Below are 15,004 nucleotides of genomic sequence, written 5' to 3'. Positions count from 1 at the left end.
CAATCGTTGCAGGAGGTAGAAGGAGACCTCGCCGAGCTGGGTGAGGGAACGGATGCGGCAGAACATGCGATTTCAGGAGCTGGCTGAAGATGCCTGTAAAACAGACGGACTGGTGGAATAACTGGCCAGAGTCAATCGGAACCTGGAGATCCAGAGTGAGGACCTCGAAATACGCTCCAGGCGATCCAACCTACGGATAAAGGGGATGTCGGAGGGCCTTGAGGACCGTGATCTGCTGGAAATAATACAACAGGTCTTTGTGGGCCTCTTAGAAATGGAGAAAGGCGAGGATGTTCTGCTGGATCTGGTCCACAGGGCTGGGCCAAAAACGAGGGAGCCGGGTGCTAAACTAAGGGACGTGGTGGTAGTGGTGCTGCAAAGGTACGGTCAGAAAGAAAACATCCTGTCGAAGGCTAGTAATGCAGGCCCAATAAAGGCCAACAGCACCGAAATTCAACTCTACCAAGATCTGGCCCAAACAACGCTGGTGAAGCATATGCTTATGCGGCTGGTGGTAAAGGCCCTGACCCAGGCACAAGTGAGGTATAAATGGACCTTCCTGTTTGGTCTCCACCTGGGAGGGCCTCCAACATTGTATCACCACCTGCAAAGGATTGCAGCCCCTGAACCTGGAGGAAGAGGGGTCCGAGCGACGTGAAATACAGCAGCAGAGCGAAGCAGCCAAGAGGAAGCAATGGGAATGTAGGAGGGTCCCCAAGTCCATCAAGAAGAGGTCCCCGAGTGGCCCAGCTAACAGACCAAAGATCCCCTCCTCCTTTGACAGGAACTGAATTGGCTCCAACCAAAGGGGGCCCCCGTCTGCGGTTTTGGCAGATAATAGCTGGGAAGCAGAAGATTCTCTGACTGGAATTTCGGCGGAGAGGGAGGTTAAAGGGTGGAGGGACAGCAGGGGTCAGATGAAAGCAGATATGGGGGATGTTCATGGGGATTAACCATCACTTCCGACCTTTGATGTGATGGTGGAGCTTGGGGGTGGAAGCGCTACGTCAGCAGGGATGAAAAGAATGGGACTACTGTCAAGAGCGGGAGGGGGCACGGGTGGGCTAGTCAGGGGTGGGGCTTGTCAGTTGTGTATTCAGAAAATGTTTAATAAAAATGTTTAGAAGAAAAGAAGCGTGTATGATACATTTTCATTGTTGGCAGGACTCTTCAGTGACAAACAGCTTCTACTCGTTTCCACTCTTCATGGAGCTGGTAACCATTACCGACAAGGTTTTCAAAGTGAACCTGCATACAGAGCTTCACTCACCGGCTCCATGAACACTTTGGTTGTGGGGTGCTTCCACCTCCTGACTTCTTCTGCTACTACGGTAGTGTAACGCTCAACTGGTATCCACGGGGACGTCACTCGGCCTGTTCTGACCTCTTACGACCTCAAACCCTTCCATGGAGGCTATTCGACTGGAGACTGGGCCTGAAACACAGGATCTGTAGAGTGTAACTCCCTATTGTCTGTGTGCTTGAACCCCCTTCTTCTCCGGGGTCCAACCCTTCCCTTTGATCCACAGCTCACCTTGTTTTCTTGGATAGTGTGCTCTCCGTCCTGCTTTCAGCGCAGGAGTGCGTTGATTGATGCGGGCTCGTTGCTGCCTAGTTACTTCACTGGCAAGAGTCCGACAGGTAAGTATAATGAGTCTTTTGAACAGTTCTCTAACTTCGTTCCTTTCCTTTCTTAGATGATGGCCGGCGTCCGGGGATGGCGGCGTGCTGCTGAGATGAGTAGCGCTGAAGGTGAGTGAGGGCGCGATGCAGCCCTTTCGTATTTGCATTGAACTGAGTTCTTTTTCTGTGTCTTTTAGGTGCCGCAATGTTTTCAGCATGGATGCCGGTTATGAAGAACAAATGCGGTGGCTAAGCGCTGTATGCGGCGCCTCTAGATGTTTCCACGCTAACCTGGAGTGTCTTTTCCCTCTTGCAGATGGATGAGAAGTTCCGGAGACAGAGTTCCCCCAGAGCGGCTGGGATTCAGGTAACCGTTTGAAGCTCGTACAGTATTTAAAAAAATAAGCGAAGATTTGCAGAGTGCTTACTAATGCCTTTTTTCTGTTCTTTTTCCTTTTCCTTAGGAAGCGGCGTGCTGGGATGGGAATGACACCGCCGAAGATGCCCGCAGAACAGAAGGAGTGATGAATGATGGGCAGAAGCGCCGCAAGATAAGGCTGTTCCTAACGGTGTTCTTGTTCTTGCAGGAGCTGAGCGCAGAAGAAAGATGCAGGCCTACTGGAGACCAATCCGAACACCGCGAGTGTCACGCTGCAGGTGCAGAAAACACAAAGCATGTTTCTCAGCCTGGGTGTGGCTTAAATAGTCTCTGGGTATCCCAGGTGTCTCTGGGCTGAACCGCACCCAAAAGACTAGACCGCACTTGCAGTTCTGGGAAACCGAAATATGTGGGGGCATCAATCTTGTCCCCATCTTTGCACTACAAGTCCAATCCCCAATGTTATCCTCTGGGAGTGAGTCTGGTGCCACAAGCACCAAGTCTCACTCCAAGTGGGTCTTTGGAGGGATGGAGAGGCCCTTGAGGGCCATGTATGTGATCGTGGCCTGGCTCCAGCCTGACATCTTGGAGGGCTGGGGACATGAGGGGCAGGAATCATGACAGGTAGGCACTCTTGGGACCCACACACCTCTGCAGGCCAGGTGTCTTCAGTCCACCCTTAACCACAGGGAGACTCCTTCATGCCTCTGTCCCTCTGCTTGCTTCTGCACACGGGCCTTGGGTTGCAGCACGGTCAAGGCTCTGCAGTCATAGCCACTAGGCACCCCTTGGAAGACTTTCAACCTTGATACATCTGTTTCGGCGCAGCCATGACAAGTAGGGTTTATGAACAGATGACTCTGTCAGTGCTTGCAGGTGAAACCTGCTTTCCTCTTGTCCCAGCGTCTCTTAAGTGAACACACTTCCTCATGAACTGACAGCCTTGTGCTCTCCTCCTTCTGCTATTACTGCCAGCCTTTCATCTCATGCTCTAGCTCCATTTCCTTTATTCCTACCGCTGAAGCCTTTTATACCTCTTAGGTGGAGCAATTGATTTCAGGTGCAGGCCCTTTGTTAATTGCCTGACCCTGGCAAAGGCTGTTAGGCCTACTTGCCTGTCCTTCACTTCTACAGGATATCCATGATAATTTCGAGGAGAAAAAAAAAAATTGAGAAATGACCTAATAATTTTGACAGAAAAGCCAACATTTCTTTTTTTATAATGTGTGGGGGGGAAGAGCCTCCCTCACCACCTCCCCCTGCCCTCCAACTTATACCCTTACTTCACCCCCACCTATTATTTACCATACAAATACTACAATACCTATTATTTCCGGTCAAATAAATGTGAGATGTTAAAATGACAATAAGCCATAACCTCTTCTGACATGATGGTAAGAGTATCCCTTTTAGAGGAAAAATACTGTCTCATACCATGGATTCTCCTTACTGACCTGGGCCCCGTCTCCACCCAGGTGATCCCCACGTAGTACATCGCTCCCATCAATTGGGATCAGGAAGAGTCTGCCATCTCCTGGCTACCTAGGAGGAGACTTTAGACAGGGTTTTAGTGAGGGATCCACAGGATTCTTCAGTGTATTATTATCTGGACATTGTCTTCACATGCTTGGTAGAACAAAAGAGTTTTCATACATCATACTTGAAGCCGTAGACTGGCCTGGCTTGCCCTATTTTCTTCAGGTTTGCCACTGACTTCACTGGTTTTCCAAAAAAGCCATTCAGTTGAGGTCTCTATTTACTCGGATATATATGGTATGATTAGACCTCCAGGCCAACCTATGTTCACACTGGTGGGTTCACTCCTAGAGAATATGTCCAAGTTTATCGACAAGGTACTTTTACCTTTTGTATCCTCTTAACGTTGTATCTCAAAGACACTAAGGATTTTATATGTAAAATAGAAGACGTGCCATGTCATGCTGACTACATGGTAGTCACCATGGATCTATTTTTTTTTATACATCCATTCAACATGACTTTGGGAAAAAGGCATGTGAATACTTTTTGAGCACTCAGTCGCTGAACTTCTGAAGTCATACGGAAATTATCCTCGCCCTGATTTATATACGCCTCAAAAACAATGTTTCTCTTTAACAAATAATTCTTTAGACAAAAGCAAGGAACTGCGATGGGCACCACTTTTGTACCTGCTTATGCAAATCTGAGTATGGGGTATTGGGAGAAATGTACAGCTTGATCAGAGAAAAATGAAGTACACTCAAAGTTGTGTTGTGGCTTTGTGATATCGATAAACTGTTAATAATTTGGGAAGGGGAGTGAGGTGGAATGGATGGACTTTGTAGAATTTCTTAACCAACAAATGTAATCTTAAATTCAATGAAAATCATAGAGAGAGCAATAGTCTTTATAGATGCAACTGTGAAAACAGAAGCAAGACGACTCGTGGGTGAACTGTATCCAGCATCCCCCTTCATGCAACAAGCGAGCATCCGAAGAACCTCATATGGCGTATCCCCTATGGGGAATTCATTAGATTGCGAAGAAACTGCTCAACATTAGAAGCATTCGATAAAGGAAATAGAATTACGTCATGGGGATTCCAACAACAAGCATATACCACAAAAGGATAATTGAGCGGGCACACATTAAAGCCTGCCAATGTGAAAGACAAACTCTATTGGTAGAGCAGTCTGACTTTTCAGATGGGCAAACCTAATAAAGATGTCACAAGACTCATTTTAGCATTTGGCATACATGCACAGCCGATTCATCATGGCCTTAACAGACACTGGAAGATTTTCCTGGCGGACAGTGACTTCAATTGCACTTTAAATATACAACCAGTCATCAGTTTCCGCAAGTGTTGTTCCTTTAAGTATGTTCTGGCTGGCAGTTTTATGCAGAGTGACGATAGCACTGGACATACTATGTGGATTAAGACCTCTGAACAGGGTTTTTTCAAATGTACTTGATCCAAGGTTTGCAAGTATACCCTTAACTGTACAACGTACTATCATCCAATATTGGGCACCTCTATGAAACTGGATAATAAAATCACTTGTGTTTCTGAATTCATGGTTTACGTCCTTAAATGTTGCTGCAACAAGTGGTACATAGGGAGCACCAAATCCAAACTAAAAATGTGCATATTGCAGCATCTAAGAGCTATGAAACATCATGATGCAGCTAATCCCAAGGCGAAACATTTTGCAGCGTTCCATTGGGATAATTCTGATGGTTTCACTTTCTTTGGTATTCACAGAATAGAGAAAAGACCCAGAGGAGGGAATAAAGAAAACCTACTACAGCAACAAGAAACAAGTTACATTATAAACTTCGAAACCAAAAATTCTTTTGGACATAACATCAATAAGAACTGTATACATGTTTAAGTCTAAGATTAAGGTCAGAGAGAGTTTGCATTGTTTGTGCAGGCTTTTTAATGGAATATGCAATGAAAGTTTAGAATCTTCCTACACATGTAGGCTAGAATATTCTGGTACGGTCACACCAGTAAGCAAAGATATTTTGTTATCTAGTCATTTTTTCTGATTCAGTGAACTCGTTCCTTCATGATATAATCATTTATGAATATATTCTTTTCTTTGTTTTTTCCTTTTCACTTTTCATCTTTCTTTTTTCTCACATCCCTACTGTTTTTTTCTCCTGTTTTTTTTTATTCTCTTCACCTTTATCTCTTTGTTACTCTATATTAGTGTTGTTTTTACTTTAGATTAGTTGAGAGTTTAGGATGTGAGACTACTCTGTGGTTGTGATACAGTTCTAACTAAGAGAACACGGATACTACATGATGATATACATTGGAGCCTGCATCCGTGCAGAAAATGTCTGTTTGATAGGCTCAGGATTGTGTACAATTTGGTCATCGTATTTGGACAATGTTTTTAATGCTGCAAACTATGGAGGTTGAATCACCTAGCCAGTTCAGTGGAGTAATGATTTCAATGTTACGCATGATGTTGCATTATGCACTTTAGAGCTTTCTAACATATGCATTGTTGCACTATGCACTTTAATACTTTGGGCTGCTAGGATTGTTGTTCCATACCATGAAGTTTGTAGTACATGCCACTTTGCGTAAAACCCATGTACGCTGCAATCTACGGCAGGTTGCATTTTGCACTGGAGAATATGTGCTTTTAGTATAGAACCCTTTTATTAGAGCAATGACATCCACTATTTTAAAATATTGCACCGTGCACTTTAAGATCTCTTGCTGCTAGGATCATATTTCATGGGGTGAAGTTTACAGCATGTGGCACTTTGCACTAAGCGTTTAGATGTTTAAAAGTATGACTCTGCACATTTTTTGCATTGTGGGAAATTGTGGTGTTATAACTGTATTGCCTAATACAGAGTAATATGTGGGACATGACCACCTAGTTGCAACCCAACATTTGTTTACTGTATAGATTGTATTTTTCAACAGGCTTTTGTGTTTCCCAGTATATATTTCAAATTCCCAGAATGATCTGCCGTTCTTATTCTTGTGTTTTAAGAAGGTGGTGCATGGTATACACACATCTTTTGGGACACTGTTCTCACAGATAGAAACATCATCATTTTTAAGGTGCAAATGTCTAAATTGGCAACATACAATCAAACATGGAACACCTACCGGCACCTATAAAACATTGTGTCAGACATACATGTACCATTTGGGATGCTGTTCCAACCGAAAGAGTACTTTTCATGTTAAATGCACATTTTGATCGATGTTGCTCGAACATAGTGTCCTTTCTGTCAAAGTGCTATATTTATCGATGTACTGATGGTATACATACATTGTACCTGCTGCAATATTTTTTTGTAAACATTTAGGTTTGTGGCCTCATGGGTGGCATATTATTACTGTCTAAAACACTACTGACGGGCAAAGATGGCAGATATATTTTTCACTCCATATGAAGGCTGATGCCGAGTACTCTGTAAAACCAAATATAAATGATGGACATCAGCCTGCAAGCCAATTACAGCTTGTTTCCAATTGTACTCCCTTTTCCCATTCTACTTGCACTTTGCACTGATTGTAGTCCCTTTTCCCATTCTACTTGCGGTAATTGTTTATTTTAATCTGTTGTACTGGGGGTCAGGCAATGTGAGCAAGCAGCAGGTCTGTTGCGTAGCATGTCGTTGTGCTGCTGCCATACCTTTGCCTGCTTTTTGGGATTGTATATACATTTTTAATTGAAAACAATTAAGATATAGAATTTTAAAATCTTTATCTGGACCCAGCCGAATATTTGTGGACTTTAGCCCATTGGGAGTGCAACTTGATTGCCAGTTTAGCTACTGGCTGTAGGAAGATATATATATATATTATCGATATCTGTGAAGATAGGAAACGAATAAGATTTGTAACACATGCTGTTGTTCCTCTACAGGTTCTTGAAACATGTGTGAAGAACTGTGGCCACCGGTTCCACTCATTGGTTGCCAGTCAGGACTTTGTGGAAAACGTTATGGTGCGAATTATCCTCCCCAAGAACAATCCACCCACTGTTGTGCAGGACAAAGTGCTGATGCTCATCCAGGTTAGTAATTCTTTTGTAGAACATCATTCCGTTTGAAAACAGAAAAACTATTCTCTTCACCTAAATACATCTCATCCTAACAATTCAACTCCACTTGGTCCTGCAACTAAACTTCCCGAATGCACAGCTTACCTCAACTCACCCGAACCTTCTGCTATACCTGCAGTCAATCTGAACAATCTAATCTCACCTTGTTCCATCAATCCAATTTGATGCTGCCCCAGAAAGCGACTCAACTTCAACTACCAATCCCAAAACTCTCAATGGCTTGATTTAGCCTGCACCCAAACACATCTGGTCTGAAGAAATTAACCCTGTCTCAAATCCTCACTCCCACCAACAACACATCATTTTGCCCCCAAAGTCGGTGCTCAAAATCCAACTCACACAGAGACTACAACACTGTCTCTAAACTCAACGTGACTCCATCCGTCCATCTCAACTCTCCCAGAACCGAGATCTCCCCTCAAATCTTGTTCTAGTGCCCAAACCAATATCATTCCAACTTTCCAAACCTGAACACTCGCCAAAACCTAATAGTATTGTCCCTCAACCAAATGCATCCAATTAATCGAGATCTGTCCCATAACCCAGCTCCACGTGAAAACACAAACATATTTCATCCCAAAGCATAACCGTCCCAAAACCCAACACTTTAAATGCCAAATTGGCTCCAGCAGCACACCCACGCATTGCCCAACATGTTCATCCTACATTGAAACCCAATTTACTCCAACAATTAATCCTAACAGCCCAAATCAGCAGTTTGTGGGTTGAATACTAGTAATCTGCATGAAGAGAGCTTTGTCCCACAAAATTCATTGGGCCCTCTTACTGAAGAGACCTCCGTTACCTTCATCTGACTCCATTAGGAAGGTTAATTTGGTATCCAGTTACATTTTCGAAAACACATTTTTCGAAATGCCATTTTGTCCAACAAAATTGCGGGGGGAAAAAAATCCTTTTCTTTTTTTCTCCTTTTCATTTTATGTTTTATTTTTGTTTCTTTAGTAAAAAAAAAGTGTCCTTAAAAAAACCGGAATGTTGGGAGGTGGGGGGAACCCCCCCATTTAAAAAATAAAAGAAAAACATTAGAACATTTTTTTTCCAGTATTTTGGTGTCGAAAAAATGGCATTTCGAAAATGTTACGTTCGAAAATGTCACTATAAACCAGTTAATTCACTTGATACCTGTCAGTTGCCTCTGTTCAAAGAAGACCTTGTATAGCAAATGATTTGAACTCTGATGAGCAGGATCTCCCCATCCAGTAGCTGTGGGATGGCTGGAGATCCTCTGACAGCCATTCGGAAGTTCTCACTTATGGCTCTTTGAAATTACTGAGATGCATATACACTACATGACTGCACTAGCCTAACGTTCATGTCCCATCTAGTGGGGAGAGACCAGAACCATGACTGCTCTGGCAAAATTCATACCCCTTTGATTCTCATGTGACTTGCTTGACCAACACAGTAGCAGACCAGAAGAATGTCTCAGGAGGATAGCTCGAGGGCAACCTTGGTGACCAAATGATAACTCAACCCCTGCTGCTATCCTATAACACAACAGAGGACAACATGCATCAAGAGGCAGACAATGTTTTTAGTACTCAGCAATTGCTGTTCCTGTTATTTAGCACCATTGTCTGTTATTGATGAATGTACAGAGATCAGTATTCCCAACTGGATATTTATCTCTTGGTTAATTGCATTCCAAATGTTCTCAAACTAATTTTGACGATGGGTGCATGTGTTCGTGCCCACCTGCTGCTCCAGATCCAGAGAGCCTCCCTCAGCACACAACCAGTGGACAAAATTATGTATTAACAATGCTCTGTCTATGTTCATATAATGCATCAAAGGGACTCTTTGCTAACTTGCCTGTACAAGGCCGTTTAGTTTATCCCAAGTTGTGTGCATTGGCTTTGCTGATCTGGAGTATTGCATGCACTAAAAAACCAAAATAATGAACTCAGCCAATTGTTTATTAATGAATAACAAAAAGTATCCGTTCTGTGGACAGCCATAACACTCTCATAAATTGTTGAAAATCCATGTTCTGTAGGTCGATGTTCCGATTCGCTTGGTGCTTGATCTGCTTTGCACTCTGAAGTAAACTGCACTGATAAGGGGCGTGTTTGGCTGGCTGACATATCCCAGAGCAGACGTTTGGGCCTGGCGAGAGTTGGTGTGCTGTTGCATATTGGGACCTACTGTGCTCCCTCGCCATGTGTTGCCTCACCCTGCAGTTCGTTGCGTTGCAAATGTCCCAGAAACCCTGCATTCTAGGGTTGAGGACCGGTCTTCTATGACCACTTTGATGTTTCACCGATTTCAGGCTACCGTCTCATGTGTGAAGGTGCTGAAATCCAGGGAAAGGGGTGGGCTGTTGTCTGGTGGGTCCTAACGGGTAACTATGCTAAATTCGGTGCATATTGGTGAAACAGTGTTGAATTGTATAAGGAAAAAATGCTTTGTCATGCCACAAACAAACCCACAAATGTTCACTTTTATAAATCTAGATTACGAACAGTTAAGAACCAAGACATGCTGTACAGCTGACATCTAGAAGTGTGGAAATCACTAAGAATATTGTAAAAGATGGAAATGCCAACCATGGCCATTTTGTTAGTAGGGGCGGGTACTTTCGAAGTTTGTAAAATCACAATGTATGTGCCATTGCCAGAATGGCAGAGATAATCACATTTTCCAGCCCTAGAAAGCAAATTCAAACTTTTCCCCAGGGAAATTGAAAACCATGTTAGTTCTGAAATAAATCGATTATGTGGGGGTCTGCGGAGCTCTCGCTGGTTGTCCCTGTTTTGTTAGTTGGTGGTGAGCTTTGCAAAGAAGAGACATAGTCCCATGCTTGGGACCAGTGTTAAGCTGCTAACAAATATTCACATGAGTGTACATTAGAGGGGACACATTGGACTATACTTCTTACCAGTGGGTGCGGCACCATTTCTCTTCTTACCAGCAACAGGTAGGTGTTGTGTTGGAGTTGCAGATAAGGGGGTTGTGAGAGAGGACTGTGGGAAACTCTGGGTCAGTGGAAGCCACTTGCTAAGTAATGCAACCCCCCTAGAAGTGCTAAATGGGGAATCTACCAGAGTTAATCAAGCCTCCCCAAGCACCTAACTGGGAACCCTAAACACTGGCTTAGGAGAGGCCCTTTCCTTATAGAACACTAGGCGATACGTTACATGGGTAGCATGCCGGGATGCCCCCACTTTGGAGCCCGAAGGGTAACATCCGTACTCTGTCTCCTCGGTCCTCGCGATTCTATTTCCACCTCACTCTCAGCTTGGCTGGCTACCCTTCCTCTTGCAACAAAAATTTAAATTCCTCTGTCTAGTCTTCAAATCCCTCCATGAGCTCGCCCCCCCCTATCTCTCTTCTCTCCTCTCATTTTACACTCCCTACCGCTCTCTGCGCTCAGCTGACCTCTTCTTACTCACTGTGCCCCCTGCCTCATGCACCTCCTGGCGCTTCTGTTCCTTTCAGCTCTTGGCCCCCCTACATTGGAACTCCTTACCTCTTTCTATCCGCTCCATCCCCACCTACTCCTCCTTCTGCACCTCCTTGAAAGCCCTTCTTCTCCACTCCCCCCCCCTTGACTTTCCTTCCCTACCTTCTCCCCTCTGTAATTCCCCTGTTGCCTTCCTATCTCCCTTCGCTCCCTTCCCTTTCTTGCACTTTTTTTTTTTTTTTTAATTGAAAAAACTACAGTTTCTTTTATACAAAAAAAAAACTTTGGTTTCAAAACTCCATAACTCCTAGACTCCAACTCAACCTAATGAAAGCATGATATTTAATTCCACTCAACCTTCTGGAATCACAAGTAGTACAAGATTGAGCAATCCTGCTCCAGGCAGCTCAGAGTAAATGAGTATGCACTGCCAGCTTTGTTAAACCTCTAAGATTCAATATTGAGAACAGCCATTAGAGGGGAAATTTCAGCAGCACATTCAGATGGTTCACAATTGCACAAACGTGTTTTACGCTGTTGCCAGAGGAGATCAAGCGCCACCACGCCTCCATGTCTCCATCTAAAGGTGCAAATTGGCCAAGATGTAAGGAGCGCAAATCGCAGGTGGCCTAGCAGTCCAGAATTAGATGTTTCAGGGACTCCACAGAAACGAAGCAGAAGTGACATTGATTGTCATTTGTCGCTGGATCTTTGCGTTGCCATAGGATTTCCTTAAATTTTAGTATGTTTAAGCGGAATCTGAGAAATTGCTCACAATAATAGCCGGGATAACATCGAGTCAAGTAGGATGACTGATGACTGAGCGTTTAGTTTGTTTTCGGTCATATCCTAGCGAACTTGCCGAGACCAATTTTACCCGCTTTTCTAGATTGACAATCCATGCCCAAGCCTCAAATTTGTTTTGTGCATGTTGGGGCCGGAAGGTTAAGTCAAAATTGCAGATTTCCGCAGCAGCTACCCAAGCTTGCACGTTTGACCGCCATTGAACCAATAGGCCGATGTTAGTTGCTTCCTGCCTATGATTGAAGATGTGGTAGGGTGAAGCTTTGCTCGCAAGGGACATCTTTCGCATGAGTGAGATGGATTTCCATATGACATGACTGAATAAAGAGTTCAATGATAGTTCATGGTGAATTGCAATGGTTGAAACACAGCGTGGAAGGTTAAGTGCCCGTTTCCAAAAGCAGCCTTCAAGTTGGTCCCAAGTTGACTCATTTATATTCCAACTTGCTTCTGCGCCATACGTTAAGATGGGCACTACCTTTTGCAGGTAGAACGTTAACATTGGTGTAAGAGAGAATTTCCCAAAGCTTTTATTCAGTTTTGCCGCTTGGAGGGCTAATCTTGAGGTTTTCAGTTCTAGTTCTTTGATCCACTGAGATTTGCATATGGAATTGTTAAACTCCACTCCTAAGTAGCGAATGGAGTTAACTGAGGATAGGTGATGGCCACCAACTGCCCAAATAAACGCTCTGTCTTTTCTGCTGTTAACAGATCCGATTGATACAATTTTTAGTTTTTTCTGTATTAATTGAAAGGTCGTTAATGGCAAGATAATCGTAGAGACAGAGAAGTAGACATTGGAGACCGATCTGTGTTTTATCAAACCGAACCAGGTCATCAGCATAAGCAATGTAACTTACATGAATCTGATTTATTTTGGGCGAAAAAGCAATGAGCCTGGGCAAGATGAAGAGGAAGGTCGGCCAAAAATAATTTGAAAAGGTCAGCAGCCAGGTGGCACCCTTGCTTGACACCCCGAGTTGTTGGAATGCTTGCTGATAAGTCGCCGTGTTTGTTGAGGCGCACTCGGATGGAAGTATTTGAGTGGAGAGCTATTATAGGATTGAGAATAGCAGCTGGATAATCCCACTTTGATCATTTCGACCAAAGGCGGTTGCGATTTATTCCATCAAAAGCTTGTTTCATGTCAATGAAGGCTAAATGGAGTTTCGATCTTGATTTTTGCGCATCCAACTTCATAAGCGTAAGTAAAACCAGATTGACATCCACGCCTACGCCTTTTGAAAAGCCAGTTTGGTGTTCATCCTGGATGCCGGCTTGTTTGGCCCAAATCACAAGCTTCGATCTTAAATTTGCTCCAAAGATTTTCCCAATCGAATCTAGAAGGGCAATAGGCCGATAATTGCCTGGATGGTCCCAGCAGCCCTTCATATGACTTGGGACTACAATTGCAGATAGCCATGACTCAGGTAAAGTGTTAGATTTGGCAATTCTCTTGAAAAGGTGCTCGATAAAAAGAGCCCACGTCGATGTGTTTTTCTTGAGCATCACGTTGCTGATAAGATCAGGGCCGGCAGCTTGAGAATTTTTTAGCTGCGTGATTGCTCGAGTAATTTCGACCTGTGACATTTCTACGTCCCAAGATACGTTGTTTCGTTCACAGTGTGAATCTGCCTCTTGCTTCTCGCTGTTAAATACCTTAAAGAAGTGCTTGTGCCAAATGTCCCCAGAGATGGTATTTTGGGTTGAGTTTAGGCTATTTACATAGCCCATATTCAAAATATGCCAAATGTCACATGTATTTTTTGTTATTATTAGCTTTATCATTAATTCAGCACGATCTTGTTCAATGATGACTCTATGGGATCTTGCCCAATTCCGATATAACGCTCTTCTTGCCTTTACTTCATCAGCTACTTCCTGACTTGATCCGGCTTTTCTTTTTATTTGTCTCAAGCCTCTACGTAGGACTTTCTTTTTGTCTTGCAGTACCTTACTAAATAGATATTTGTGGCATTTCTGCTGTTGACCTCGATCATTACGCTCTGTTACATGTAATGATAATGGGGGAAAGTAATCCACACCGTACGGTCAAAGCCAATTTGGTTAACACTTATCCGAAGACGATTGCCACTGGAATTTGCCTCTACTGGGAGATTGTACAAAGGGGTAGAGGACGAGGTGGCCAAGGAGCAGCCAAGCGTTAGCAACATATGGTCACTGTTAAGCATTTTTCGAGAGTGTAAAGTGGTGTCTTTTGTCTCAAAATGTCTTGAGACCCAAAAGTAATCAATAATGCTGTGAGATGACTCTCGGTGTCAAGTTGGTTGTGCTGGAATATCGCCTCTGACGGCACCGTTTATCATCACACAGTCACGCATCTTCATTGCATTTGACCATCTTCGTTCCTTTAGACCAAGTTTTTCTTCGGCAATACGTTTATAACTTTGATTTTTCGGATCGTAATCAAACCATGAGCAATTTAGGTCGCCACAGCAAATGATTGTCAAGTGATTAAATTTCAGAGATGCATCATCCATTAGGTGACAAACAGCATTTACAAAAACCGATCGCTGATTTTTGCAGAGTTCCAGTAACAATTGATAAGGAGGAGTGACTATTTTGACTTTGAATTGTCACTCATTAGGTGCATGATTGGGCCTTGTACATAAGGATTTGGGTTTGTACAGACCGGAATAGACCAGTTTTGGGACACGCGAACCATGGTTAAAAGTCCAGCGCTTGGGCGTCCTTGTAGGTTTTTGACAGCTGGGTTGACTGATATTACGTAGCCGTCTCATCGGTGCTTCAAGGAGCCATGTCTCTTGCAGACAGACTGCAAACACGTTGTCGAGGGGAGCTTCGAATCCATTCACCAAGTGATGGAACCCACAAGTGTCCAAGATAAGACTGAGCATGGTGCTTCCTGAACGCTCAATCATGACTATTTTTTAGTATGAATTTTCGAGTTGTGTACTTGTTTGGCATTTGAGTGTCTTGAGACACCCTGCAAGGCCGCTGAACTCAAAAGATTTCGTACATGGGACACGTCGACGACCTTTTTCGCAGCAGGATTGTTTGAGGTACACTCCAAGTTGCTTGCCTGGTTAGTGTTTTCAGGTTCGATGGAAATGTCAAAGCCAAACAACAGTAGGTCCTCCGCTGCTTTGAGTATTGTGTTGCGAACACCAGCTGACTCAATGTGCAGCAAGACCGCGTCAGAGCACT

At 43.7% G+C, this 15,004-nt stretch overlaps 1 protein-coding gene across 3 annotated transcripts in view; it reads left to right on the top strand.

Moving 5' to 3' along the window:
* Positions 1-15,004, top strand: part of TOM1 (target of myb1 membrane trafficking protein) — an 837,238-nt gene that overhangs the window by 234,268 nt on the left and 587,966 nt on the right. For all 3 annotated transcript variants that reach the window (XM_069653062.1, XM_069653063.1, XM_069653061.1), the window contains exon 4: positions 7,390-7,539. In XM_069653062.1, coding sequence (XP_069509163.1) covers positions 7,390-7,539 — 150 coding nt within the window. The remainder of the gene's footprint in view (positions 1-7,389; positions 7,540-15,004) is intronic.

Source organism: Ambystoma mexicanum, chromosome 3q (assembly GCF_040938575.1).
Source record: "Ambystoma mexicanum isolate Mex_15411 chromosome 3q, UKY_AmexF1_1, whole genome shotgun sequence".
NCBI classification, from domain to species: Eukaryota; Metazoa; Chordata; class Amphibia; order Caudata; family Ambystomatidae; genus Ambystoma; species Ambystoma mexicanum.
The sequence above is the reverse complement of the archived record's forward strand: the minus strand, read 5'-3'. Positions and strand labels throughout refer to the sequence as shown.